General features: G+C 39.3%; 2 protein-coding genes and 2 pseudogenes across 3 annotated transcripts; 1 reads left to right on the forward strand and 3 right to left on the reverse strand.

Annotated features, from left to right (window-relative positions):
• The first annotated feature begins 376 nt into the window (after nt 1-376).
• LOC122315971 (serine/threonine-protein kinase CTR1-like) lies at nt 377-9,087 on the forward strand. Of its 2 annotated transcripts, XM_043132353.1 has the most exons (15): nt 381-1,748; nt 2,021-2,319; nt 2,460-2,604; nt 3,872-3,987; nt 4,402-4,610; nt 5,574-6,035; nt 6,145-6,185; nt 6,578-6,646; nt 6,909-7,009; nt 7,160-7,244; nt 7,328-7,426; nt 7,512-7,580; nt 8,046-8,177; nt 8,336-8,430; nt 8,868-9,087. In XM_043132353.1, exons 1-15 carry the CDS (start codon nt 1,002-1,004, stop codon nt 8,968-8,970), a joined length of 2,772 nt encoding a protein of 923 aa, XP_042988287.1. In that variant the 5' UTR covers nt 381-1,001; the 3' UTR covers nt 8,971-9,087. The 2 variants fall into 2 exon arrangements, with proteins under 2 accessions (XP_042988288.1, XP_042988287.1); XM_043132354.1 differs by lacking the exons at nt 8,336-8,430; nt 8,868-9,087 and having other exon boundaries at nt 377-1,748; nt 7,989-8,177.
• A 279-nt stretch (nt 9,088-9,366) lies between these two features.
• On the reverse strand, nt 9,367-12,837 carry LOC122315973 (MDIS1-interacting receptor like kinase 2-like). The gene is made up of 2 exons (XM_043132355.1): nt 10,326-12,837; nt 9,367-9,880 (listed from the first exon to the last, which is right to left on the reverse strand). Exons 1-2 carry the CDS (start codon nt 12,730-12,732, stop codon nt 9,516-9,518), a joined length of 2,772 nt encoding a protein of 923 aa, XP_042988289.1. The 5' UTR covers nt 12,733-12,837; the 3' UTR covers nt 9,367-9,515.
• Nucleotides 12,838-14,046: 1,209 nt separating this feature from the next.
• On the reverse strand, nt 14,047-23,364 carry LOC122316372 (annotated as a pseudogene).
• A 2,242-nt stretch (nt 23,365-25,606) lies between these two features.
• On the reverse strand, nt 25,607-26,916 carry LOC122316374 (annotated as a pseudogene).
• Between the last annotated feature and the right edge of the window lie 476 nt (nt 26,917-27,392).

Genomic DNA, 27,392 nt, shown 5'->3' on the forward strand with positions numbered 1-27,392 from the left:
TGAAATTTAAAACACTGCAGACGATAGACAGAGTCGGGTAAGGGAGGGAAGGGATGTCGTTTACGAAAGCGAAGGTGTTATTATTATCCAAATCGCCTTTACAGCATAGACAACAACCTGTATTAACCCCAACAACCGTCACATGCCGTCGTATTAAAAATAAACCCCAAAAAAAAACGAAGAAGACTCCAGACTCATAAATATATATATTGATTTGACGGCTGAGATCTGCCCGATCCAACCATAATTATTTTTCGATTTTCAATACAGAAAAATCCCCAACTTCTTACCAAGAAAACCAATGCGGCACTCCCGTTTTCCTTTTTCGACGTAACGTTCGATTCCAGCTTATCTACCCTACTCGCGGTGCGCATTGCGCACATCCTGTGCCTAAATACTACGTGTCGCAAAGATCCCCGTCCTAAAGTTTACGTGTGGTCTCGCTACAAAAGGTGCGCATCCACACCCCCAGCGCCCGTTAGTTCCTCTTTGTTATTTTTTTGTTAATGCGATTTCCCACCGATTCGATTCGTTCTCCTCGGTCCCCCTGCTTAAAAATACACACCCAACGTCACAGTGCGTTTCGTTCTCTTCCTCTTCCAAACCACTGCCTTTTGCTATCCAATTGGCAGCGTTTCTACTCTCTCTTCTTCCACTCTCAAGCTGTTGGCTCCGAGGTCGCGCTTGAAGTCGGGCTCAGAAAGAGGAGAAAAAAATTCATTGTTTTTGAAAGTGGAGTTAGTTTTTTGTTTCTTTGTAGCGGAGCAAAGTTCTGGAGGATTTGGTGGTTCTGTTGATAGGTTTGGATTTTGGAGGAGGAAAGCGTGCTTAATTCCGTACTTACGTACGTACCTGTGACTTCAAACTTGAAGACTGCGAAAGATATTCACAGGGATTGCTGTTCAGTCGGGTTTCCATTTCCTTTGATACGCAAGGTAGAGAGAGAGAGAGTCAACGAAGCGTGCGCGTGAGTACGTGCAAGTTTGTGGACACGTGAAAGAATGCCTCACAGAACGACTTACTTCTTCCCCAGGCAATTCCCGGACCGGAGTTTCGAGCCGTCTTCGTCCAAGCAACTATTGGATCACGAGCAGAAGAAGAAAGTCACCGGCTCCGCATGTACAAGCAAAGAAACCTTTAACATCGAAAGCGACCCAAAGTCATCAAAGGGCGGGTCGTTCACGGTCGCCAAGAAGGACATCTCAGCTGTATCCGATCTTTTCAAGCGCGGCGACAGGTTCCAAACCAAGAAGCAGCAAGTTGCGGCCTTTTGTGACTGGTTGGTTGAGAGAAAGGAGGAGCAGTCCTCTCACGTGAAGTCGTCGTCGAGGGCTTCGAGGTTGTCACGTGACGTCGAGGACCACGAGCTTCTGCTTCCCCATGACGCGGAGCCCGTGAAGGATCGGGCTATTGACAGGAACTTTGATCGCCAGGTATCACTGCCGAGGCTCTCCAGTGCGGGTAGCAGCTATGCAGGGAGTTTGTTTTCCGGGACGACGACGTTGGATGACAACTTTTCCCGCGATAACGTTAAGGACTCGACTACGACTACGAGGCAAGAGGAGGAGGAGGAAGAGGAGACACGTGGGGATAGCTTGGCGAAGAGGGTGAGGGAGAGTCACTATCTGCAGCTTACTCTTGCTAGGAGGCTTGCTTCTCAAGTCAGTCTCGCTTGTGAGCCCTTGCTCATGGTTGAGGGTGGACCGGTGCTGGCTTCGGATGCAGAAACTGTTTCATATCGTCTCTGGGTACTCTCTCTAGGCCTCGCATGCATGCATATCCGTTATTATTTTTCACATTGAGCTGCTATCTAGAATTTATATACTGCTTCATTCCATCTACTTAGCCATGGGGCCTTACAAATATATTGCTATACTATAAAGTTAATTACCTGTATTGTGAGTTACTTAGTAACGCTTTTAACTTTTATTGAATTAGCTCTACCGCTATTTGGAATGTTTTAAGCGTTTAACTTTCTCTAAATCATCTTTCAACGAATGTGAGTTTGCTTGTTGTTCAGGTTAGTGGTTGCTTGTCTTACACTGACAAGATATCAGACGGTTTCTATAACATTTTGGGAATGAATCCGTATCTGTGGCTGATGTGTAATGATGCGGAGGAAGGTAGGCGGCTGCCACCATTGATGTCGCTTAAAGCAATTGACCCCAGTGAAACGTCTATGGAGGTGGTGCTTGTTGATAGACGTGGGGACTCTCGCCTTAAGGAACTTGAAGATAAAGCTCAAGAATTGTATTGTGCTTCAGAGAATACCTTAATGTTGGTGGAGAAGCTAGGCAAACTTGTTGCTATCTACATGGGGTAGGTTTCAACCTTTTTTTTTTTTTTTTGTGGGGGGGGGGGGGGCGCCGGGGATGGGGGAGGCGCTGGTAAATTTGAACAATGAAGATAGTTTATTGGCTTATGTATTTTAAGTGATTCAAATTTTCCCAATTTTGAAGGGGCACTTTTCCAGTGGAGCAAGGAGATATCCACATGCGCTGGAAATTAGTTAGCGAGAGATTGAGGGAATTTCAGCAATGCATTGTGCTCCCTATTGGCAGTCTTTCTATCGGACTTTGCAGGCATCGTGCCATTCTTTTCAAGGTGATGGAATGCACCATGCAGTTAGGTTCACGAATTTGACTTTTATTTATTTTTAATTAAGTCGCAAGTTCACTTAACTGGTTTTGAGAAGTCTCTCCACACTAAATGTAGATGGGTTCATTGTTGTAATGCTCTTTTTGACGTGGTATTCAGAAGAAGTTACCAGTTGGCAGGTTTGAAGGTTAAAGTTATGCAAGCTTAATCATTGTTCTGAGTCCTTGTGCTCGGGATCCTTGAGATATTCTGCACTCGGATAGTGAGACCAATGGTGTCTGATTGCCTAGTAATTCTGCAGTTTTGTTACACAGTGCATGCTCCTGGTCAAATAGTGTAACGTGCCAGTTTCTTCACATTATGTGTTTGGAGTGGCTTGAACAGCTGAGTCCAATATGTTGTGTTATCAGAAAGGCAGTGCCAGTTAGCTCCTGTGGCGTGCAGATAATCTTGTATTTTATGCTAAACAGCATGCATTGAATATGGTATCTGTTATTCAGTGTCGTTGAGGTTTCTGTGATCACATTTATTTCTAATGTATGTTATGTATTCAGATGACAGCTTCTTTGATCACATATGTTTCTAATGGATATGTTCAGATGAAAATTTTGTTCTCTTTAAAACTATTTTTTTATCAGCAAACTATTTGTAGCCTTCCGTGGTGAACTGACTAGATATTGTGACAGTATGATATTGGGGGGCGTTATGAGGAGATCAGGCATCTCCCTTTCTGTACTTGCCTGACGGTTTTAAAAATTTTGGTACAGTGAAATTAACTTAGGAAAATAATTAACAAGCCCTTCTGTTTACTTTTTTTTAAAGCTATTAATATTGTTAATGGATTAATTATGGACTTCTGAATGCATAGAGATTATCATCATAGTTGATGAGTGCGATAGATGTAACAAAGCACTATAACAATGTTTAATTGCTCTGTTGTTATAACCCAAACCATTTTTGATAAGCATAAAATGGGACCAAAATGTATAAAGTACAATACAAAATTACTTTTGGCCACGTACGGTTTTTGTTCTCTTTCTCAGTTTTGGTGGGGACATGAGTGTAATGATGGCTGAATCATTCTTCAAGTTCAAATTAGGAGACATAATTTTTTTTGATAGGTCAAATTAGGAGACATAATTAATCTGTGTCTTGTTGTTTTTTTTGGAAAAAAAGGGGGGGGGGGGGGTGGTTTACGGTGAGAGGCTGATAATCCTTCTAGTAATTACATCTGTATTAATTACTGAATGGGTGGTATATTTTTTCCCTGCAGAAATTGGCAGACTACATAGGTTTGCCATGCCGGATAGCTCGAGGTTGCAAGTACTGTGCAGCTGATCATCGCTCTTCTTGCCTCGTCAAAGTCGAGGACAACAAACAGTCCTCAAGGTTTGACACATTATCTGCTCTTCCATGTCTCATTTCTTGCGAATAAAATTTGAAGGTTCTTCAAAACTCAAAATGGCCGCAAGATGATTAGGCATATTAATTTCTTCCAAATATGGCAATTGGAAATTCAATTCGTTCCTTGAGACATATCGTTTTGTTTGGCTGAACAATTCTGACCTCAAAATTGGTCATTCTTCAATCCAATGATGGTGTACAAATGTTTAGATGCCTACTCATTATTAAGGTGTATCATGTTTGATGCTCTACCAGCTTGAACTTTGTTATTTAGCTATTATTGCATGTATTTGGTTGCATTATGTTTGGACTCCAATAAATGCTTGATATGAGGGCAGTTTTTATGGCTTTTCCTATACTATTCCATGCCTTGTTGTTTTATGTTGTATTTTTTGACAGGGAGTATGTAGTTGATCTAGTTGGGCAACCAGGAAATGTTCATGGTCCAGATTCCTCAATCAATGGAGGATCACTTTCTTCAATGCCTTCGCCATTTCAAAGTTCTCATCTAAAAGAATCCCAACAGCCATACATGGATAGTGCATCATCTTGTCAAATTATGAATTCAGATCACACGTGTGCTCCTCCCATAAATCCTCTGTTTTCAGGTGTGATACATTTGGCATACCTTGGACGGTTTTTTCCCTATTGATTTTTATTCTTTTTACATTAAGGGCCAACGGATAACTCATTGAATTGAGGTGGAGGTGTCAGTGTAACTATATCGATACATTGAGATGTCTTGGTCCAGATAACTCCAACCAGGGAAAGATTTAGATAACTTAGTTTGCAATACAATACAAACCCTGTAGACAAAACCTTCATTAAAATGATTACGAAATGTAACTTAAAATAACTGAGATTGTGAGGCATGCAAACAACATGTACAATATGTGTGCATGTACCTTGAACTCGATTCCTCTCGGGTTAAATCCTATGCTAAAAACTTGCTGTTTTGAAGTCTGGATCTGATGTTGCTTCTCTTGCTTGTTTATTTTTAAATCGGATTTTGATGTTTTGCCCTCTGAAAGTGGTGCGGCTGAAATGGTTTCAAACATGTGAACATTGTGCACAACCTGTGTGCATGTACCTTGAACTATATTCTCCTCTGGTTAAACCCTGGGCTAAAAACTTTCTGCCGTGTTAACCATCAAAATCTGGATTTGTTGTTGTTCCCGTTGTTTTCTACTTGAGAATTAAACTTTTGAGTTTTTACACTCTGAAAGAGGTGGCTGAAATGGTTTCAATTTTCTTTTTGTTGGTGTCAGAACCTGTCTGTGGTATGAAATCACCTCCAATTGTCTTTTGGCTGGACTAATGTATTATATCCTTCACATTTTCATCACTCCGTTCTTAGTTAGGTATAAATGGCTGTATTGCAATCATGAAATGACTAAAAGCATAGATTCTTTGTGAATTGTTTTTGAGATTTTTCTGCTACGTCGAAACAAGACAGCCTGTTTCATTTATTTTCCATCAATATAATATGAGATGTCTGAGTGTGTATCCTATAATATGGCAAGCTACATAGCAAATGTTGTCTGTCGAGATCGATGATCAATTCCATGCAGGTTTCGGGGAAGAAGGCCCACAAATGATGGAATCATCTGTAACACCTGTTGAGTTGGAAAGGAATGCTGAAGGCTGCATACTTCGGAGTCCCATTTTACCATTTTGCCAGGGAAATGTTTCAAAATCTCTGGATTCTGTTCCTGAGGCATTGCTACACGAATATTCCAGGCTTGGTGAAGACAAAGTGGTCCTACAATCAATTTGCAACGAAGAAATTTTTGAATCTGAAAGTCCAGTCATAGGGAACAGCACCAACCAACCTATGATTAGCTTATCAAACCAACCTATGATTAGCTTATCAAGCCAGTTGGTTATGAAGGAGGTCGATAGTAGACTTGAAAGTCAAGGGAGATTCCCTGCTGTAACTATCCCAAAATACTTGAATCTCGAACCGTCTCTTGCAATGGACTGGCTTGAGATATCATGGGATGAGTTGCATATTAAGGAGCGTGTTGGTGCTGGTACTAACTCTACTTCTTGATCAGATATTTTGCATTTCTCTAGCATTTTAAAAATTACAGTTCTTTAAGTATGAAATTCTCAAGTATTATAATCCTGTTTTCCTTGCAGGGTCATTCGGGACCGTGCATCGTGCTGAATGGCATGGATCAGTGAGTATATTGTACCATGTGATTTGGTAATCGATATATAACTTTGTGTAGGATCAATTAAGGTTTGATTCTGATGGAGAGTGCGCTGATGCATTGACTCTTTATGTTTTATCTATGGACACATATATTAGTGTTATTTTGTAGCATTTTGCTGTCATTCTGTTTTAGTAATTTTGAAGCATGTCCAATCTATGATGTTTTCCAATCCTTAAAATATTTTATTTGGAATCTAAACTTGCAGCAATGATATATCATTAACTTAATGTCCTATGCATCCACCCCTCCTCCCCAAAAAAAACCACCCGGCCAAAAAGGAAAAGTTCTTTCTTGTATATTGTAATGCCGTTTTTTGTGTCCATTAAATAATATACATATCACCTGCACAACTGCAGGATGTAGCAGTCAAGCTTCTTACCATGCAGGATTTTGAAGATGATCAATTGAAGGAGTTTCTAAGAGAGGTATGTACGTGATAACCAGTTGATGAGGTTGTTTGAGACAAAATGTGAATGGATTGTGGTTGTATCAGTTCTCAAGAGTATAACATTTTGCTATATTTTAGCCTCTCAAGATAGGCTATGTTCTTGTGTAAAATCTCAAGTGTAAAATTTCCATGCATGTTCTTGTGTGTCCACAACTTATAAAATGAACAGATGATAACTGGATAAACAAGTAAGTTATATTATGAAGGGTAAAGATTTAATTTGTCATGATTGTTTTCAGGTGGCAATAATGAAACGTGTAAGGCATCCAAATGTGGTTCTCTTCATGGGTGCAGTGACAAAGCGTCCACATCTGTCAATAGTAACAGAATATCTGCCTAGGTAGAACATTTAAGGGTTTTAATTCTCTCTCTCTCTCCCTACCCCCCCCCCCCCCCCCCCTCCTCCTCCTCCTCCTCCCCCTCTTCTTTTTGTTTCTAAGCAACTTGCATAATTGATGTTCATTGATGATTCCTCATTTTTTTGGAACAGGGGTAGCCTATATCGACTCATACACAGGCCAGCTTCTGGTGAACTAACTGATAAAAGGAGGAGGTTGCGCATGGCATTGGATGTGGTCTGTACTAGTTATTATTTCTCATCTTAGCTGCTAATAGTGATTGCTGTTAACAAGAATTTTTGTCTCTATACTGGATGCAGGCCAAGGGGGTCAATTATCTCCATTGTCTTAGCCCTCCTATCGTGCATTGGGATCTTAAATCTCCAAATTTATTGGTGGATAAAAATTGGACAGTAAAGGTATAATGACAAATGAATGGATGCTTTCTTTTTTCAGAATTCTCTAGGTGTGGTTACGTAACTAAGGTCTTGCATTTTTGCTCAGGTATGCGATTTTGGTTTGTCCAGATTCAAAGCGAACACTTTCATCTCATCGAAGTCTGTTGCCGGAACTGTAAGTCGCTCTCTCACTTGCAATATGAACTGTTATTTCACGGGATCTAGGTTTTAGTTGTTTGAAAATCTCTCATGCCTTTGCAAATAATCCTGGCGTGCTCTATTCAGTTCCTTACTTTTGGAGAGGGTCTCTTCTCTGAAACGTAATTATAGTAGAAGCAAATTTGGGGAACAGATTTTGCCTCATATACTTGGAATATGAGGAAGCAAATTCTCAAACCAGAAGTTTAAAGAAAAGGTAGAAATGTTGGCATGATTTTCCCTGTAAAGAATCAGCAAATTTATTCACAATGCTTAACCTTTAGAATCTTCATCCCAGTCATTATGAATTTTCACCCTCATCAACTCTATTACTCATTATCTTCCCCTCTGTTGAAAGTCGGATAATTCGGTCAAAATTTTGCAGGTTGAAGTTTTTTGCAGTGCGTCAGTCAACATGTAACACTCTTGCTTTTATTTTCAGCCTGAGTGGATGGCTCCAGAGTTCCTTCGTGGAGAGCCCTCAAATGAGAAGTCTGATGTTTACAGTTTTGGAGTGATCCTGTGGGAGCTTGTAACCTTGCAACAGCCTTGGAGTGGACTTAGCCCTGCACAGGTAATCTATGAAGATCAAGATCATCTATATAGTTTACTTTTGAACATTTGTTTCTGCTTTTGACCCATTAATATCTTCGGTATCAGTTATCCTTTTGTGGTTATCAATATCAACACAACACCTGCTAGAACATTGAATTTGATCGTGCACATTTTCAGGTTGTTGGAGCTGTTGCTTTCCAAAACAGAAGGCCAGCTATCCCGCAGAATGTCTCCCCAGTCTTGGCTTCCCTAATTGAATCCTGCTGGGCTGAGTAAGTGTGCCTGAAGCCACTAACCAATTTCTAGTATTTCAATCATATTTTAAATTTTTAAATGGGAAGTGCCATGTTTTATTGAAATTCCCGGATTTGAGTTTTTAATTTTTTGGGGACACACAAGAACATCACTGCATGGCATCATGCCGAACATGCAGCTTATACAACAAAGCATGCCTAGCTTGCACTCTTAACCTTGTACACAGCGTGGGAATCTTGTATGCCATCATATCGACATGTCATTGGCTTCCCAATAGGGAATATAACACGAAAAAATTTAATATTCATATGAGAATTTGCCAATATAATGCTTGACATAATTTTGCATGCATGTACACTAATCTTTTTGAAGTTTGTGGATGCATTTTGTCCAGTGAAACGTTAATTTTAAAATCTTGGTCGAATTCTAACGGGTTTCTTACTTTGCTTGGCAGTGATCCTGTTCAGCGCCCATCTTTTACTAGTATAGTTCAATCCCTGAAGAAGTTGCTCAAGTCTCCAGTGCAGTTAATACAGATGGGTGGGAACGTAACCTAGCTGGGTACTCTACCCAATTAATATATATATCAATATGAAACATTCTCCAATACCCCAAAGCTGATTTGGAGTTGAATAACCAAATAGATTCAACCTTTTTGGTGGTTGACAACTATATCTAGCTGCGTTGCTTGTCTAACCCATTCCTAAAAAACAGGCAATTATACCCACCAGGCTGAAACCTTTACAAAAGATGCAGAGAAGTGTCTTCTGCATTTACAATGGGTTTTTGGTGGTTGACAACTATATCTAGCTGCGTTGCTTGTCTAACCTATTCTTTGTGCAATACCGCCATGCATTCAATAGGAATAATATTGCATGACATACACTAAAACGCACTGGAAGTATACTGTATGTGAATAGTGGAAATTTCTCATAAACATAAACCAGATAAAATAGATGCGAACCAGATGATATTGCATAATTTCTCAAAACTTGTGTTATGTGAATATTGCATAACATACACTAAAAAACAGAGACAGACTGACGCGCACCAACATGGAAGTTCATCGAACAACAAGACACTCAACCTTACAACAAGCATTTCATGATTGAGTTTCACTGTCTTCAATCAGATGCAAGAGTGAAACTGCATGTAGGGGCTTAGCTAAAGGCTTATTGCCGGAAACAAAATCTTGGGACACACGTTTCATTGTAGGCCGAGATTCTGGTTTGGTGCGTACGCATGCAAGTGCTATTGTAGCAACAAAGCAAATATCTTGTGCAACTCGATGATTTGGAGGTGGTAACCGTTGGTCTAATATTTCATGTAACATAACATTTTGAGATGATGACGATGATAATAAAGTCAAGAGTTCTCCTGGATGTATTCCCATTAATATTTCCAAGGCCACCACTCCAAAGCTATAAACATCGCATTTTTCAGTAACCACCATGGTATAAGCCAGTTCTGCATAAAAAGAAAAAATTAAAAACTACTTAAAAGTGTAATGCTTTTAAAGAAACTAAAAACTCCGAAAAACTATAATGCATTTCTTTTCTTTTCTTTCTGTTTTTTAAGTTTTTGTCTTTTGTTTTTTTACAAAATTGTCAAAACTTGTGATCACTTGAAATTCTCTAGAAGAAGTGATTGTTTGTTAGTATGCATGATTCTATTCATCGCGGACGTAACACGGCTAATGAGGTAGATAAGTATTAAAATTAAAAAAATTGAACCATAACCTAAAAATCATGCATATACCCTCAATGGTGTTACAGTGCTGTTATTGTTGCAAGGTCACCCAACTAGCATGAGTACATGGAAATCCATTCGTGCCATATGTAGAACAATTGGAATGAGTGAAATAAAGAAACGATTATAGACATCTAAGTTATTGCCAAAAAGGAAGAATTACCTGGGGCGATGTAACCGTAAGTTCCGACAAGTAACGTTTGATTGGAAGAATCAAGATGAAGAAGTTTAGCAGTACCAAAGTCAGAGACAAATGCTTCAAATTTAGAGTTCAAAAGGATATTATTGCTTGATATATCTCGATGAACAATTGCTGGTATGCATTCATGATGCATGTAAGATAAGGCATGTGCTGTGCATTTGATGATGTTCACCCTCTTATTCCAATCCAATTCCAGAGCCTCAGTATCATCTCTTAGTATACAAAATAAGCTTCCCCTTTCCATATACTCATAGACCAAAAACATGCATTGTTTATGTAAACAAAAACCATGAAGTTTTATAATGTTTCGATGTCGGATCTCAGTCAACACCTTTACCTCGTTCTGAAAACTCTTATCAAAAGTTGTGTTCTCAGCCTCTAATTGATGAAGTTTCTTCAATGCAACCACTTTACCGCAAGGTAATTCGGCTTTGTAAACACTACCATAACCACCGGTTCCGATACAATATCTAATGTCAAAGTTCTCGGTTGCTTTAAGGATGTCTTCGTATGCAATGTGTCCATCGTAATTCCATACCGAGAACAAGTTCCCATTCTTTCTTTCTAACGAACTTGGTTTAGTTTGCTTAACCATGCGTCGACGAAGGAGTAAAACCCCAATAGCAAAGAGAATAAGGAAGGAGATGGGGATGGAAACAAAAATTGTTATTCTGGTTGATTTTTCACTCGAAACAATTGCCGGAGAGGTTGCAAGGCAAGGAGGGATACCCTTGAAGTTACCACACAGATTCTTGTTCCCAATTAATGCGAATGAGGTACGACTCCGATACCCGTCGGGAATTTTTCCAGTAAGATTATTGTAACTGAGATCCAAGAAATTTAAATAGGGTAAACTCCAAAATTCAAAAGGGATTTCTCCGCTGAGAAAGTTATGACTAAGGCCAATGGATTTTATCGAACGTATATAACCAATTTGATGGGGAATGTTTCCAGATAAGGAGTTGTTGCTCAATAGTAAGTGCTCCAAGACTTGGAAATTTGCTTGATCAACTGAAATTGAACCAGTGAGATTATTACCTTCTAGATTCAGATGTGTCAGCTTCTTCGAACTCCCTAATTGTACTGGAATAGAACCGTTGATTTGATTCCTACCAAGGAACAGAGTTTGCAAATTAGTTAAATTGCCAATAGTTGAAGGGATTTGACCAATAAGCATGTTATCGCTCAGGTCCAAACCGACCAGACCCTTTAGAAGCCCTATTTTTGACGGTATAAAACCAGTGAATTGATTAGAAGACATATCCAAAAAGGTGAGATTGGTTAAAAATGGAAGAGAAGAAGGGATTGGTCCGATGAAGTTGTTTCCCTTCAGATCTAATTGAATGAGTTTGCTCAGATGACCTATTTCCTTGGGTATGGAGCCATTGAAGTTGTTTCCAGAGAGAATCAAATGGGTGAGATTGGTTAAAAGCAGAAGAGAAGAAGGGATTGGTCCGATGAAGTTGTTTCCCTTAAGATCTAATTGAACGAGTTTGCTCAGATTTCCTAGTTCTTTGGGTACGGAGCCATTGAAGTTGTTTCCAGAGATAAGCAAATGGGTGAGATTGGTTAAAAGCAGAAGAGAAGAATGGATTGGTCCGATGAAGCTGTTTCCCTTCATATTTAATTGAATGAGTTTGCTCAGATTTCCAAATTCTTTGGGTACGGAGCCATTGAAGTTGTTTTCAGAGAGAAGCAAATGGGTGATATTGGGTAAAAGACCAAGAGACGAGGGGATTGGTCCAGTGAAATCGTTATTGCTCAAATCCAATGCAACGAGCTTGCTCATTTTACCGAAGCTGTTGGGTATGAAACCAGTGAGATGATTTGAAGAAACATCCAATACTTCTATTTCGGTGAGGTTTGTCAGCGAAGGAGGGAAGTTGCCAATGAGACCATTGAAGGTTACATACATGCTGGTGAGTTTCGATAGCCGACCTATCTCGGGAGGGATAAAACCAACAAGATTATTGTAGGAGAGATCAAGGACGGTGAGTTCGGATAAAAAACCTATCTCAGATGGGATGCTCCCCTGAAGATTAGTTTGGCTAAGACCAAGAGAGACTAAATTTGGCAAGTAAGAAAAGTTGAGTTTCAACTTACTTCCCAAAGTGACACTGCCTAGGTCGATACCTATGACGCTTCTACCAGCATTGCAAATGATCCCATACCACTCGCAAGGACTGGAGGAATCACTGGCATTCTGACTCGGCCACCATCCACTATCCCGCAGAGTCTTGGCTTCGAGTTCTAGTGCTGACGATGATGACCCAGATGCTGCCACCAAGTCGATTGTCGTGTCGAAATAGGCTCCGCAGAACAAGATGCAGAGAGCCCATGCGGTGGAGATGGAAGGGGAGTGAGCCATGTTCAAGTGTATGATCGATGCATCAGTGCAGCTTCAAAGGACGGGTTATTATATGTTCATGCAGATCAGAAATGCCGGTGGAATTAGATATACGAGAAATTTGTGAATAATAATGAAATATTTTGTGAATAATAATAAAATGGTTTTAGTTATGATGTTATATAGAGTTTTAAGAAATGAGAGATAAAAAATTAAATAAAATTATTATAAAATTAAAATATTATTAAAATATAATTTTTTAATATAATTTTTGTTTTAATATTTAAAAAATTGAATTATTATTTTTTTGTTTTGTTTAAAAGTTTAAGAAAATTGTAATGATTAAGTAATTATTAGATAATAAAATTAAAGAGTTAAAATTAAAAAGTATTTATATTTAAATAATATTTAAAAAGAAAATATGATGAAATAAGATAATCATCTTTCAAACCTTTAATAAGTGTGTCCATTGACCGTGAGTCCATGACGAATGTTATTGGAGATTTCCCTAAGAAAGCGACCATTCCCCATGGCCATTGACCATCGTTGTTGGATGAATCCTAGTCTATTGTTCCAGTTTTCCAACACGCGCGCTAGCCATTTTGGAATTAAAGCAATCCTCATATACCAATTTTGGAATTTCCTTGACTTGGAATTTTCATTAATTCAAGAGTAAATTATTTCAAAAGAGTAATCAACAACTACTTCGGCTTGGTCCGATGAACCTAAAGTAAAAATCTACCATCCAAACGAATTTACCAATCCTGATCAGTTTGTTAAGAAATATTTTGTGGCTGAGGTGAAAGCTGCGTTCACTTGATTTCATTTAGAAAAATAAGTAATATATACTGCGCAATGGTAGGCCAGCCAACTTAAGAGTAGATCGTTCAACCAATTGAAGAGGCAGAGAACTTCCCATTCTACTCGTTTCTTAAAATTTAATATTCATTCCAACATTCACCTAATTACTTTCTAATTGTCCACAAGTCGGACAAAACGTACAAAAGAACAACATCACGTACTCCTTCAATGTATATAAATAAATATATTGAGAAATGATGTTTATAATATTAGATTGTGCAAGTTTTATGCATACATTTTGAAAAAAATATATAAATATGAAATACACGTAAAAAAAAAATAGAGAAATTGTCCTCCGAACACTAAAATTCAAGATTGAATTTCCACTCTTTTCAATCATGTTCTTGGTTCCTCAGATGCCAGAGTGAAACTGAATGTAGGGCTTAGCTATTGGCTTCTTGTAGGAAAGAAAATCTTTAGACATACGTTTCATTGTAGGTCGAGAATTTGGTTCTGTGCTTAGGCAAGCAATTGCTAGTGTAGCAACAAGGCAAATATCCTTGCAACTTGATGATTTGGAGGTGGTAAGTGCTGGTCTAAAATTTCATATAACGTTACATCCTGAGACCATAACGATGATGATAAAGTCAAGAGTTTATCTCCTAGATGTCTTCCCATTAAAATTTCCATACCATCACACTAAAGCTATAAACATCGCATTTTTTAGAGATCACCATGTTATAGGCAAGCTCTACATTAAAAGAAAAAGAAAAAGAAAAATGATTAAAAGTGTAATTCATTTTTTTCTTCTTTATTTTTAATTTTTTAAAAGTTGCCAATACTTGTAAATGCATGAGGCTAATTTCTAGAGGAAGTGATTGCTTGCTCAGGAAAAATGATTGATGCAGGTGTTTTGGTGTAGGAATTGCGCACGGAATGATACGTGAAAAATGAAGCAGTGGGAGGTGTGCGCAATTCCTGCACCAACTTTCCTGTCTGTAGCATTTCTATACATTCAGTTCATCACTAACATATATAACACGGCTAACGTGGCAAACAGTGATAGTGCCACATGGAGACCAGATGGGGCCATTGCCCCCTAGCCTAAAAAATATATAAAATTTTATTTAATTTGGAATAAAATTGAAAATAATGTACTTTTCCCTTTCAAAGAATTAGAAATTATCTTGAAATTCATCAGAAGTATATATGAATAAGTCTGCTTCCAAATTTCTAATTCCATCTAAAATTGTTTCCGTTAAAATACATTAAAAAAGTGTTCTCAATTTAATGTGACCAATTGTTTAAGTTTGTTATAGATTATAATCATCATCTTATCAAACTCAACAAAAACTAACATTCAACAATTGAACCATACCTCAAAATCAAGCATATCCCATCAGTAATGTTAAATGGTTGTTATTGTAGATGAGTACATGGAAAACCATTCATGCCACAGGTAGAATAATTGGAAGGAGTTAACTAAATAAATGATTAAAGACATAAAGTATTGCACAAAAATAATAATTTACCTTGGGCAATATAACCATAAGTTCCAGCAACAATCATTTGATTAGAAGAATCAAGATGAAGAAGTTTAGCCATGCCAAAGTCAGAGGCAAATGCCTCCAATTTAGGATTCAATAGTGTTGAGGGAAAAATGAGCGTGTTGGCATATTCTTGTGAAAACCTGTGTAAAATAGTGTTATAACAAGTGTTGTTGCGGAAGGCTTGAAGTGGGCTTGAAGTGTGCTCATTATTGGTCAAAAGAAGCGACTTCGCTCGACCCTCGCTCGACAGAGCGCTCGAGCGAACTCAGGCAGATTCAACCGCTCGACCCTCGCTCGACATACGGCTCGAGCGAACTCTGGCAGATTCAACCGCTCGATCATAGCTCGACATACGGCTCGAGCGAACTCAGGCAGATTCAACCGCTCGACCCTCGCTCGACACTGAGCTCGAGCGAACCCAGGCAGAGTGTGTCACTCGACCCTTGCTCGACACTGAGCTCGAGCGAACTCAGGCAGAGTCAACCGCTCGATACTCGCTCGACATGGCGCTCGAGCGAACTCAGGCAGATTTCGGTGCTCGACCTTCGCTCGACACTTCGCTCGAGCCAATATTCCAGATCACTTACAATGTAGGGTTTTGAACGCCTCATTTGATGGGAACTATAAATAGAACATGTTAGCTTCTGTTCTATGTGTGGAGAATCAGAGCAAAAACCCTAAGGGCCTCAAAGAACTTCTTAGAGCAACCTCTCCCCCATTTGGTTGATTCTTTCTTGGATAAATATTTCTCCATCACAACACATACAAAATCAACTCTTACTTGAGTCCATTGAAGTGGACATTTTTGTTGGCCGGAAGAGTCCGGAGCTGCCGTTGATGCAGAGATCGAGAGGTTCTCGTGGGAAGCTATAGGAAGGTCGGAGTTCCGACACTACATGCGTGTAGAGATCGAGTGGGTCACTCGTGGTGTTGCAAGCCAAGTTTAGCTACTACAAAGGTTTTGTGAGTGTCTCTAAATTGGTTGTAACAAACTAAAGTTTCTATAGTGGATTTGAGGTGGTGTCTTACACCCGGAGTGGTTTTAGATTTTGAAGATGTTCTTCAAATGAGTTTCCACTCCGTGAACAAAATCATGTGTTGATTATTTGTGTTATTTGATTTATTTATTAACTGCTTGTTTGATTAATTTTCAAAAGGCCATAAAAATTAGATTACACCTATTCACCCCCCCTCTAGGTGTAGTGTTGTGTAGAACCACTGTTTTTTCAATTGGTATCAGAGCGGGTTCACTCCGCTAGGATTTAGTTCCTGAGTGTGATCCTGCTGTAGTGGTTTAAATGGATAGGTCTCAATCACTCACATCTTCACCATTTTTTGATGGAAGTAACTATGCGTATTGGAAGATTCGAATGAGAGCTTTCCTTAAGTCTGTGGATGAACGAGTGTGGACCTCTGTAACAAAGGGATGGAAACAACCGGTTGTATTCAATGAGGGAGTCGAAACCCCCAAGGGTGTGGAAAATTACTCTAGGGATGAAGTCAACGAGTGTAGTTGGAATAGCAGAGGCCTGAATGCGATATTCATGGCCGTGTCCCAGGAGGAGTTCAAAAGAATCTCCATGTGTGAAAATTGCAAAGAGGCATGAGACATTCTTGAGGTTACCCATGAAGGTACCAAGGCTGTAAAAAATTCTAAATTTCAAATGCTGACCACCAACTTTGAAGAACTTAGGATGAAGGATGATGAAACTTTTGATGGCTTCTATAGCAAACTTAATGATATTGTCAATTATCGTTTTAATTTAGGGGATAGAATTCCTGAGGACAGAATTGTGAGAAAAGTCCTTAGATCTCTTCCTGAGAGGTTTCGTCCCAAAGTCACTGCTATAGAAGAAAGCAAAGACTTGGACAACATGAGAATTGAAGAGTTGGTGGGTTCCTTACAAACCTATGAACATACTCTTCCAATGGATAAGAAAAACAAGTCCATAGCCCTCAAAGCTATTAGAGAAGAGTCTGGTGAATCTTCTGACGAACTTGCCATGAGTGACAAGGAGATAGCATTTTATGCTAAAAAATTCAGGAAGATGTTTGCCCAGAAAAACCCAAGACAAGATAAGAGAAGGTTCAAGGGTATCAATGGAGGTTCTAGTTCAGAAAACCGAGAAGGGAGGTATAAGCGAGAAACTAGAGCTGTCAATGACAATATTCAGTGCCATGAATGTCATGGTTTTGGTCACATTCGACTTGAGTGTGCGAATTACAAAAAGGCCAAAGAGAAAGCTAATACTGCTTCCTTGACTGATAGTGAGTCTGAGTCAAGTGACTCACAAGAGAGTTCTCCTAGGAAGAAAAATTTTAACTACATGGCTTTCACTTCCTCTGTTGCAGGAAAAAGTCATAACAGTGAATCTGTGGTTGAAATTGAGAGTGTTTCTGAAAATGAATCCGGGAATGAAGATGACTTGCAGGAAATCTATGAGAAGTTGTATAAGGAATGTGTGAAATTGAGGAAACTCAATAAAGCACATATTGAGGAAATAGATTTATGCAAAAGAGAAAATGAAGGACTTCAGGGCAAACTAAGAGAAGCCATTGGTCTAACAGATGAGTTGCAAAAGAGGAATGTGACTTTGGAAGATAAAGTGACAACTCATGAAAATGAGCTAACTTTGTTAAATACTAAGTTGCAGAAATTCTCCATTGGGACAAACCAGCTTGACAAACTCTTAAGTTTAGGAAAGTCTTCTAGTGATAAAAGTGGTTTAGGCTATTTTGAAGAGAACCCTGATGCTCCTTCAAGCTCAAAAGCCTTCGGTAAAAATGTGAGAACCACAGTGTTTGTTCCTGAAATGACTGAGAAAAAGAAGGCTCATCCATCTGAAAAGGGCAAGAAGCCTGTGCAAGTGCAAAAGTCTGTTCCTCCTCCCAAAAGACAAGGAGCTCGCAACATGAGCCCCATATGTCATCATTGTGGGAAGCTAGGCCATATTAGACCAAACTGTTTTAAATTAATGAGTCACTTTGTGCATGCTCCTGCATTTGTTAATAGTAGAACTGTTTATCCTTCTGGAAGGGGTAAGAATTACATGAATGACTCTAAGAATGTCTCAACCTTCTTGAGACAAAGAGCTCACAAAGCAAGCCCCGTGTGTCATCATTGTGGTAAGATTGGTCACATCCGACCAAACTGTTTTGAGCTTAAGAGGCACACCAAGAGAATTGAAAAGCCCTTCTCAAGAAAATAGATACCAAGGTGGATCATCCAAAAGGGAAAGACGCGAGCCACACATGGTTTTGGTGCTGTAGACTGACAGGTATGCATTACATGCATTACATACATTACATGCATTTTTGTTTTATTTTGTTGTTGTTTGTTTTTTTGTTGTTGTCTAGTTTCTTTGTCATTGTTTGCTGCTCGTACATGCACTTCATGATTGTGCTATATAATAGTGGGGTTGTTAATTCTAAAATCTAAGTGCATGTGTCTTTTGAGATTTGTATCATATATCTATATTTTACAAAGGTTTGGAACATGAGTATCTCGTGTAATCTGTGATTGGCATCACACACTTCACTCCAAACTCGGTCGATTGACATTTCACCACTTGTGAGTTTATTGGGGAGGCAATCAAAAGTGGTAGGAAGCTCTATCTTCATACAGAATTGACCACGGGCTAGATGACCTCATCATGGTTCGTTTGTGCAAAAATATGTATCTCAAAAGGAAAATAAAAAGTGAAGTTGAAATTAAAAAAAAAAAAAAAAGGTGAAAAACAGAATAAGTTTTCTGTTTTCTTGAACATATTGAGACAAGTATTTAAACAGAAAGATTCAGGTCCTAGCAGCATTAGGTTTGACTTTCTGTGTCTTGAATGAGCTTCCCAAGCATTTATGGTTTCATGTTCAGCCCAACCCCACTCACGCCTTAAGGTTGAAATTTCTTGATTGAGCAAGGACCGCTTTAAACACGCACGTCTATATTACTTGTGATACTTTGTTTTAAACTGCGTGTTGTATGGGAATATGATGCTTCTCTACATTTGATATGTACTCTAGGTGTGAAAATTGACATTCTCAATATTTGTCCATGTCATGTGAGTGTTGTGTGCTTCAAAACTGGGCAAAATGTGTTTTTCTGGAGGTCTCGCTCGACCATCGCTCGACCCCGCTCGAGTGAAACCCGCTCGACAGCCGCTTGAGGGTTTTAAGTTTGCTCGAGCGAACGACTGTTATAAAACTCGAGCGCCGCTCAAGCAGACTGCTCTGTTTCGTGCGTTTTCTCCCCTCCGTGCGATTTTCCTCCTTCTTTTCTCAAATTTCCTCGTTTAATCGAGTTATTTCCTTCCGAAATCATCTCCAAACCAAGGTAAATCCCTTTCTCTTTAGTTTCTTTATGATTTGGTGTATTTCTTTTGGGTGTTTTTCCGAATGTTATGCATATGGGTTTCAGATTGGGTGTTTGAGAGTTTTCTTCGATTGTTTTCCATTTATTTTGGTTTGTTGAGGCTATTGTGCAGCCATTGTTGGGTTTTTGGTGGTAATTAGGAGGCTTTTGAAACTCCCATGGGTCTATACCTGAGTTTCACACTTGGATGCACTCCAAGTGTTCGGTAAAATGCCTCAATGAAGTGTCTTTTCTCTTTTTCATCATGCATTGGCTTAGTATTGTTCCCATATCTATTTCATGTCTATCCTAGGTTTGGGACATCGTTTAACTGGGATTGCATTATGTTTTGAAGGTGTTTTTGGTTTAGAATTGGCATGCACGTGAGTCATGCATGAGGGTTGGCTTTCGCTTGCCAATGGGTTGGCATTGGCTTGTAAATGGCTGAGCATTGTCTTTGCATAAGAGTCATGCACATGGGTCATGCATGAGGGTTGGCTTTCGCTTGCCAATGGGTTGGCATTGGCTTGTAAATGGCTTGGCATTGGCTTACATGTGGGTTGTCATTGCATATGTGTCATGCACATGAATTGGCTTGCAAATGGTTGACATTAGCATGCATATTTTGTCGTACACATGAGTTGGCATTGGCATGCCTATGGGACACTTTGGTTGGCATTGTTGTGTCAGCATGCATGCATTCATCACATTGTTGCATTTGCCTTAGCCTTGTCTAACGTTGTTGACTCTGTCTACAGCTGAAACCATGTCTCGACGAGTTCGTCCTCGCCAAAACCCCTCTGCACCCGCTCAAGCTCACTTCTATAGTGCCCGAGCCCAAGAGTTATACTCTCAGAACTTCTCGCATCGTACTCCCATAGTCGAGCGTGAAGTGACATTAGGTGAGCTTACCGAGACTATAATTCCCCATATTTTTGAGTCTCGTCAGTGGCAGGCATTGACCACTGGTCATCCCGCTCCTTTTGTGGAGTTGGTTAGGGAGTTTTACTCCAATATTCATGACGTGTCTGTTGACGACTCGTTTGAAGTCAGTCTCAGGAACGTTGTTTTTCGAGTAACTCCGGGCATGATAGCGACTCTGCTAAATGCCCCTCGTGTGTCCTATCCTGAGTTTCTCTACTCACGAACATCTCCTCCAAGTCCACAAGTCGTTGCTACTTGTCTTTGTGGTTGACCTAGTAGTTGGGAAGGGACAACCCCTATTTCAACTGCTCGTTTTACCCCCGATCACCTCATTCTTAGTAGGATTGTTTTTACGAACTTAGATCCTACTGGTCATAATAGTGATGTGGGTCTTGACTGTGCCCGTCTGCTGTATGCCTTGATCAATGGTGTCTCCATTGATCTAGGAAGTCTTTTGTGTCGGGTTATTGTTGAGGCGTATCGGTCCTCCAAAACACGGACTGGTTTGCCCTTACCGTATTTAATCACCCGACTAGCTCTCTCCCAATCTGTTGCTTTCCATCCTCAGGAGTCTAGAATTGCACTTAAGACTCCTATTGGTCGTAGGACGGTCCAGCTGAGTCGTGCTCACACAACTCCACAGCCTATCCGTGTTGAGCACCCTCCCGCTCCCTCCTCTCAGCCTTCGAGCTCTCGACCATCTAGTTCTCAGCCGTCTACCTCGGCTCCATCCAGCTCTCAGCCATCTTCCTCAGCCCCCGGTTCGTCGGAGCCCAATCTTCAGCAGGTACTTGAGTATCTAGCTCGCCTTGACGCCCGGTTCGACAGCCTTGAGGTGAAAGTTGATAACCTGCAACAACTTGTGACTCAACGCTTCAATGACATCGAGAGGCAGCTCAATGAGGATGATGAGGATGCCGATGGTGATGATTGAGACCCTTGGCCTCTTATGACAAAAATGGGGAGATTGATTGTTGAGGGGGAGATATTGTTGAGGGGGAGTAGTACAGTATTAACTCAGGGGGAGTGTTACTTGTACTAACACATTTTTTTGTTTTGGGGGAACAGCAGCTTTTGGTTATTTCTGTTGATTTATATTTCTTGTTAGCTGCTGATTGTCTGACAAATGTTTCTTGAACTCCTGATTTGTTGCTTAATGAAGTATTTCTTTTCTAATTATGATTTGATTTGAGAAGTATGATTTGAGAATTGCAAATACGTTTTTGTGCACATGTGAATGGGTATGTTTAACCGTTTGCTAAGCGTGTGCAAAAATTTTTCAACATGTTCAAGAATATGGATCTAATTGGGTGCGCTAGGATTAGGTCATATGTATAGATAAGAGGTTTTGTCACAGAAATGCCAAAGAGGGAGATTGTTGAGGGAAAAATGAGCGTGTTGGCATATTCTTGTGAAAACCTGTGTAAAATAGTGTTGTAACAAGTGTTGTTGCGGAAGGCTTGAAGTGGGCTTGAAGTGTGCTCATTATTGGTCAAAAGAAGTGACTTCGCTCGACCCTCGCTCGACAGCGCGCTCGAGCGAACTCAGGCAGATTCAACCGCTCGACCCTCGCTCGACATACGGCTCGAGCGAACTCTGGCAGATTCAACCGCTGGCAGATTCAACCGCTCGATCATCGCTCGACATACGGCTCGAGCGAACTCAGGCAGATTCAACCGCTCGACCCTCGCTCGACATTGAGCTCGAGCGAACCCAGGTAGAGTGTGTCGCTCGACCCTCGCTCGACACTGAGCTCGAGCGAACTCAGGCAGAGTCAACCGCTCGATACTCGCTCGACATGGCGCTCGAGCGAACTCAGGCAGATTTCGGCGCTCGACCTTCGCTCGAGCCAATGTTCCAGATCACTTACAATGTAGGGTTTTGAACGCCTCATTTGATCGGAACTATAAATAGAACATGTTAGCTTCTGTTCTATGTGTGGAGAATCAGAGCAAAAACCCTAAGGGCCTCAAAGAACTTCTTAGAGCAACCTCTCCCCCATTTGGTTGATTCTTTCTTGGATAAATATTTCTCCATCACAACACATACAAAATCAACTCTTACTTGAGTCCATTGAAGTGGACATTTTTGTTGGCCGGAAGAGTCCGGAGCTGCCGTTGATGCAGAGATCGAGAGGTTCTCGTGGGAAGCTATAGGAAGGTCGGAGTTCCGACACTACATGCGTGTAGAGATCGAGTGGGTCACTCGTGGTGTTGCAAGCCAAGTTTAGCTACTACAAAGGTTTTGTGAGTGTCTCTAAATTGGTTGTAACAAACTAAAGTTTTTATAGTGGATTTGAGGTGGTGTCTTACACCCGGAGTGGTTTTAGATTTTGAAGATGTTCTTCAAATGAGTTTCCACTCCGTGAACAAAATCATGTGTTGATTATTTGTGTTATTTGATTTATTTATTAACTGCTTGTTTGATTAATTTTCAAAAGGCCATAAAAATTAGATTACACCTATTTACCCCCCTCTAGGTGTAGTGTTGTGTAGAACCACTGCTTTTTCAAATAGGATATTGTTGCTCGATGGATCTCGATGAATTATTGCCGGTATGCAGTCATGATGCATATAAGATAAGGCATGTGTTGTGCATTTGATGATGTTCATCCTCTTGTTCCAATCTAGATCTAGAGCTTTAGCATAATTTTTAAGTACAAAAAATAGGCTTCCCCTTTCCATGTACTCATAGACCAAAAGCATGCATCTCTTATGTAAACAAAAATTGTGAAATTTTATAATATTTCGATGTTGAATCTCTATCAACACCTTTATTGTCAAAACTCTTGTCAAAAGTTTTGTTCTCCACTTCTAATCGATGAAGTTTCTTCAAGGCAACTACTTTGCCGCCAGGTAATTCGGCTTTGTAAACACTATCATAACTACCAGTTCCAATACAATATCTAATGTCAAAGTTCTCAGTTGCTTTAACGACATCTTCATATGCAATGTGTCCATCATAATTCCATATCGAGAACAAGTTGTCATCCTTTGTTTCTATCGACTTTGGTTTAGTTTTCTTAACCATGCGTTGACAATAGATTAAAGCCTCAATAACTAAGAAAACAAGAAATATGGAGATGCACCATGTGAGCAGCACAACGGAAATGGAAAGAGAGGATGCCATGTATGTTTTATGAGTATGACTGATGAGTTATAACTTCAAATTAAGGAGCTGATCTATCGTTATCTATGCTCATGACTTGGTTAGTGCCAAATGCCATAATAACAGAGTGAGTCATGCAGAGAGACTCGTGAAAGTCTCCATTGACATGAGGTGTTGGCCATTGTTATCGGTTAGTCTATTGTTCTTATTTTCCTGCGATCACTTTCGCTGCAAAATACCATCAAAAGTCACCGGAAATAAATTGGGTCGCCAAGTCCTTCTCACAATTGTCGAGCCAAGTAAAACATTTTCTGGCAAAATTAGAGATAGCCGTTAATATTAACGTTAATAATTGGGTGGCTGGGTAAAGTTGCCCACACGTACACTTGATTCCATTTAATAACATAAGCATGCGTAACAACTTATGATTAGATCATTCGAGTTCAACCATTTGTTTCTTAAAATTTAATAGATGTGTTATATTATTTTGTAGAATGTAAGAGTAATTTTATTTGTTTTATTTTTGATAATTTAAGGTAAACTAATTAAGTAGTGATCAGGTGGGTATGGTTTGCACAATCTAAATGTTCAGTTATAGTACTTCTGTGTCGACCACTTTTTTTTTTTTTTTTTTTTTTTTTTTTTTTTTTTTTTTCCCCCTAAACAAGCAAATTCATAGATAAATTAAGTAGTTACGTGATATTAGATTTAATGGGTGGGTATCCCCAACAATTATCTCAAAATAAATAAAAACAACACAAGTGGAATAAAGAAAATGAGAATCTGAAGCCAAAAATTGGCTCACACCCATTTCCTCCACTAAGAGAAAGCCGCTTGAAACGATTTTTGTATAGTCTGATAAATAAATTATAAGACTGCGACTAAAAGTCACAATGAAATGATGTGTGCTACATCTTGTTTATCTGGATTGGTTGTAGGAGACTTCCATGACAACTTTATCTTGATCATCGGTTACGAAAACAAGAACATAGGAACGTAACAACCAGAGGATGAGATTATATGCCAGCATAGGACTGTCACTGTCTGTGGAGAAGCGTGTGGTTCACGTGCCACTCTAGGAAATAAGGTTATGGTCGGATCTGAGAGATCCAAAGCCACTAATACCAATGGTTCCTCATGTGATAGTAGCAAACTCTCCCTAGCCAGGCGACGTGTGAAACTAATGCACGGTATAAGCCGTGCGTAAGACACACGCACCGCTCTTTTGATCAGTTTTCTTCGATTGTCTGATAGATTGGCAGTAGAAGAGTTTATTGGCAAAGCATGTGGTAGTCATAGGAGGTTGGTAGGCAGTAGATTGGCGAATCTTGGTGCTACAAACGGAAAACTATGAAAAAATTGGAAGAAAACACTAAAGATAGCTCCAAGGTTAGTCGGACAGGAGGAGTGAGGGAGGAGCCGAAGCTCCACCCCCTCTTTGGGTGGAGGAAATGGAAGAATGACTGGAAGTTTGGTAGAGAGAAAAAGACCCATGGAGAGATAATATCTAACTAAAACCTAAAAGGACTTAAAAGTTACATAGGGCTTGTTTGTTTTCTATGTCAACTACTTAATTAGCTTGTCTTTTCTATTTGGTAAGTGAGTTAACTACTTAATTAACCTTAGGAAAATGTTATTTGATAATGGTTATATTGCATGAATTCATATCAATTTGTAGATTTATTTTGTGTAATCTATTTATGTGATCTCTAGAGTTCGATATGATGATTACAGAAAAATAGGTGCTCCGGCTGTAGCTCAAGTGTCATTTGAGTCCCTACATATTGTGTTTTATTACTTCTACATGGTGCCTCAAGTTCTGATACATTTGTTTAGACAATCACGACTTCCTATTTCTTTTTCCCCATTAATGCATTCTTTAATGGCTCCCATCAATGTTACATAGTCCTTCCCTTAGAAACATTGAGTTTTGATTAAGAGTACTCCATGTCACCTTACTCTCTAATGAAATCTATATTTTTACTTGCTCAAATTTGCTGGCTTTTGAAATGATTGCAGAAAACATTAACTAAAAAAAAAAAAAATTAGTTTGAAATTAAAATCTACCGACCAAACAACAAAGACAGACTATCACACGTACACACACACACCCCAACATATAAGTTCATTGAACAACAAGACACTCTACCTTACAACAAGCATTTCACGATTGAGTTTCATTGTCCCCAATCAGATGCAAGAGTGAAACTGCATGGAGGGGCTTAGCTGAAGGCTTCCTGCTGAAAATAAAATCTTGGGACACACGTTTCATTGTTGGCCATGATTTTGGTTTGGTGGATAGGCATGCAAGTGCTGTTGTAGCAACAAAGCAAATATCTTGTGCAACTCGATGATTTGGCAGTGGTAACCGTTGGTCTAATATTTCATGTAACATTACATTTTGAGATAAGGCTAATGATAATAAAGTCAAAAGTTCTCCTGAATGTCTTCCCATTAATATTTCAAAGGCCACCACTCCAAAGTTATAAACATTGCATTTTTCAGTAACCACCATGTATAGGCCAGTTCTGCATAAAAAGAACAAAAAAAAAAAAAAAATTTTGAAAACTACTAAGAAGTGTAATGCATTTCTTTTTCTTCTTTCATTCCTTTTATTTTTCAAGATTTTCTTTAACAAAGTTATCAAAATTTGTAATCACTAGAAATTTTCTAGAGAAAGTGATTAACATGGCTAATGTGGTAGATGGTGTTATAGGGTCGTTTCTGTAGCAAGGTCACCCAACTAGCATGAATACATGGAAACCACATTTAGAACTATTGGAAGGAGTGAAATAAATAAACCTTTAAAGACATAAGTTATTGCAAAAGGGGAATAATTTACTTGGAACCATATAACCGTAAGTTTCAACAACTAACGTTTGATTTGAGAAATCGGGATGAAGGAGTTTAGCAGTGCCAAAGTTAGAGACAAATGCTTCCAATTTAGAGTTCAATAGGATATTGTTGCTTGATATATCTCGATGAACAATTGCAGGTATGCAATCATGATGCATGTAAGATAAGGCATGTGCTATGCATTCGATGATGTTCACCCTCTTCTTCCAATCCAATTCCAAAACTTCAGTATCATTCCGTAATACACAAAATAGGCTTCCCCTTTCCATATACTCAGATCAAAAACATGCATCGTTTATGTAAACAAAAACCATGAAACTTTATAATGTTTCGATGTCGGATCTCTGTCAGCACCTTTACCTCGTTTTGAAAACTCATATAAAAAGTTGTGTTCTCAGCCTCTAATCGATGAAGTTTCTTCAAGGCAACCACTTTACCATCAGGTAATTCGGCTTTGTAAACACTACCATAACCACCGGTTCCAATACAATATCTAATGTCAAAGTCCTCAGTTGCTTTAATGATGTCTTCGTATGCAATTTGTCCATCGTAATTTCATATTGAGAACAAGTTTCCATTTTTTGTTTCTATCGAATTTGGTTTAGTTTGCTTAACCATCCGTCAACAAAGGAGTAAAACCCCAATAGCAAATAGAGAATAAGAAAGAAGATGGGGATGGAAACAAAAATTGGTATTCTGGTTGATTTTTCACTCGAAACAATTGCTGGAGAGGTTGCAAGGCAAGGAGGGGTACCCTTGAAGCTGTTATCACACAGATTCTTGTTGCCGATTAATGCGAGAGTGGTACGACTCCAATACCCGTCGGGAATTTTTCCGGTAAGATTATTGTAACTGAGATCCAAGAAATCTAAATGCAGTAAACTCCAAAATTCATAAGGGATTTCTCCGCTGAGACAGTTATGACTAAGGCCAATAGATTTTATCAAAAGTATATAACCAATTTGACGGGGAATGCTTCCAGTTAAGAAGTTGCTCAATGACAAGTGCTCCAAGTTCATGCAACTGCCTAGACCACTAGGAATTGAGCCTTTGAGATTGTTATTGTCGAGATTTAGATATTTTAGGGACTTCAA

This window comes from Carya illinoinensis, chromosome 7 (assembly GCF_018687715.1).
Source record: "Carya illinoinensis cultivar Pawnee chromosome 7, C.illinoinensisPawnee_v1, whole genome shotgun sequence".
NCBI lineage: Eukaryota > Viridiplantae > Streptophyta > Magnoliopsida > Fagales > Juglandaceae > Carya > Carya illinoinensis.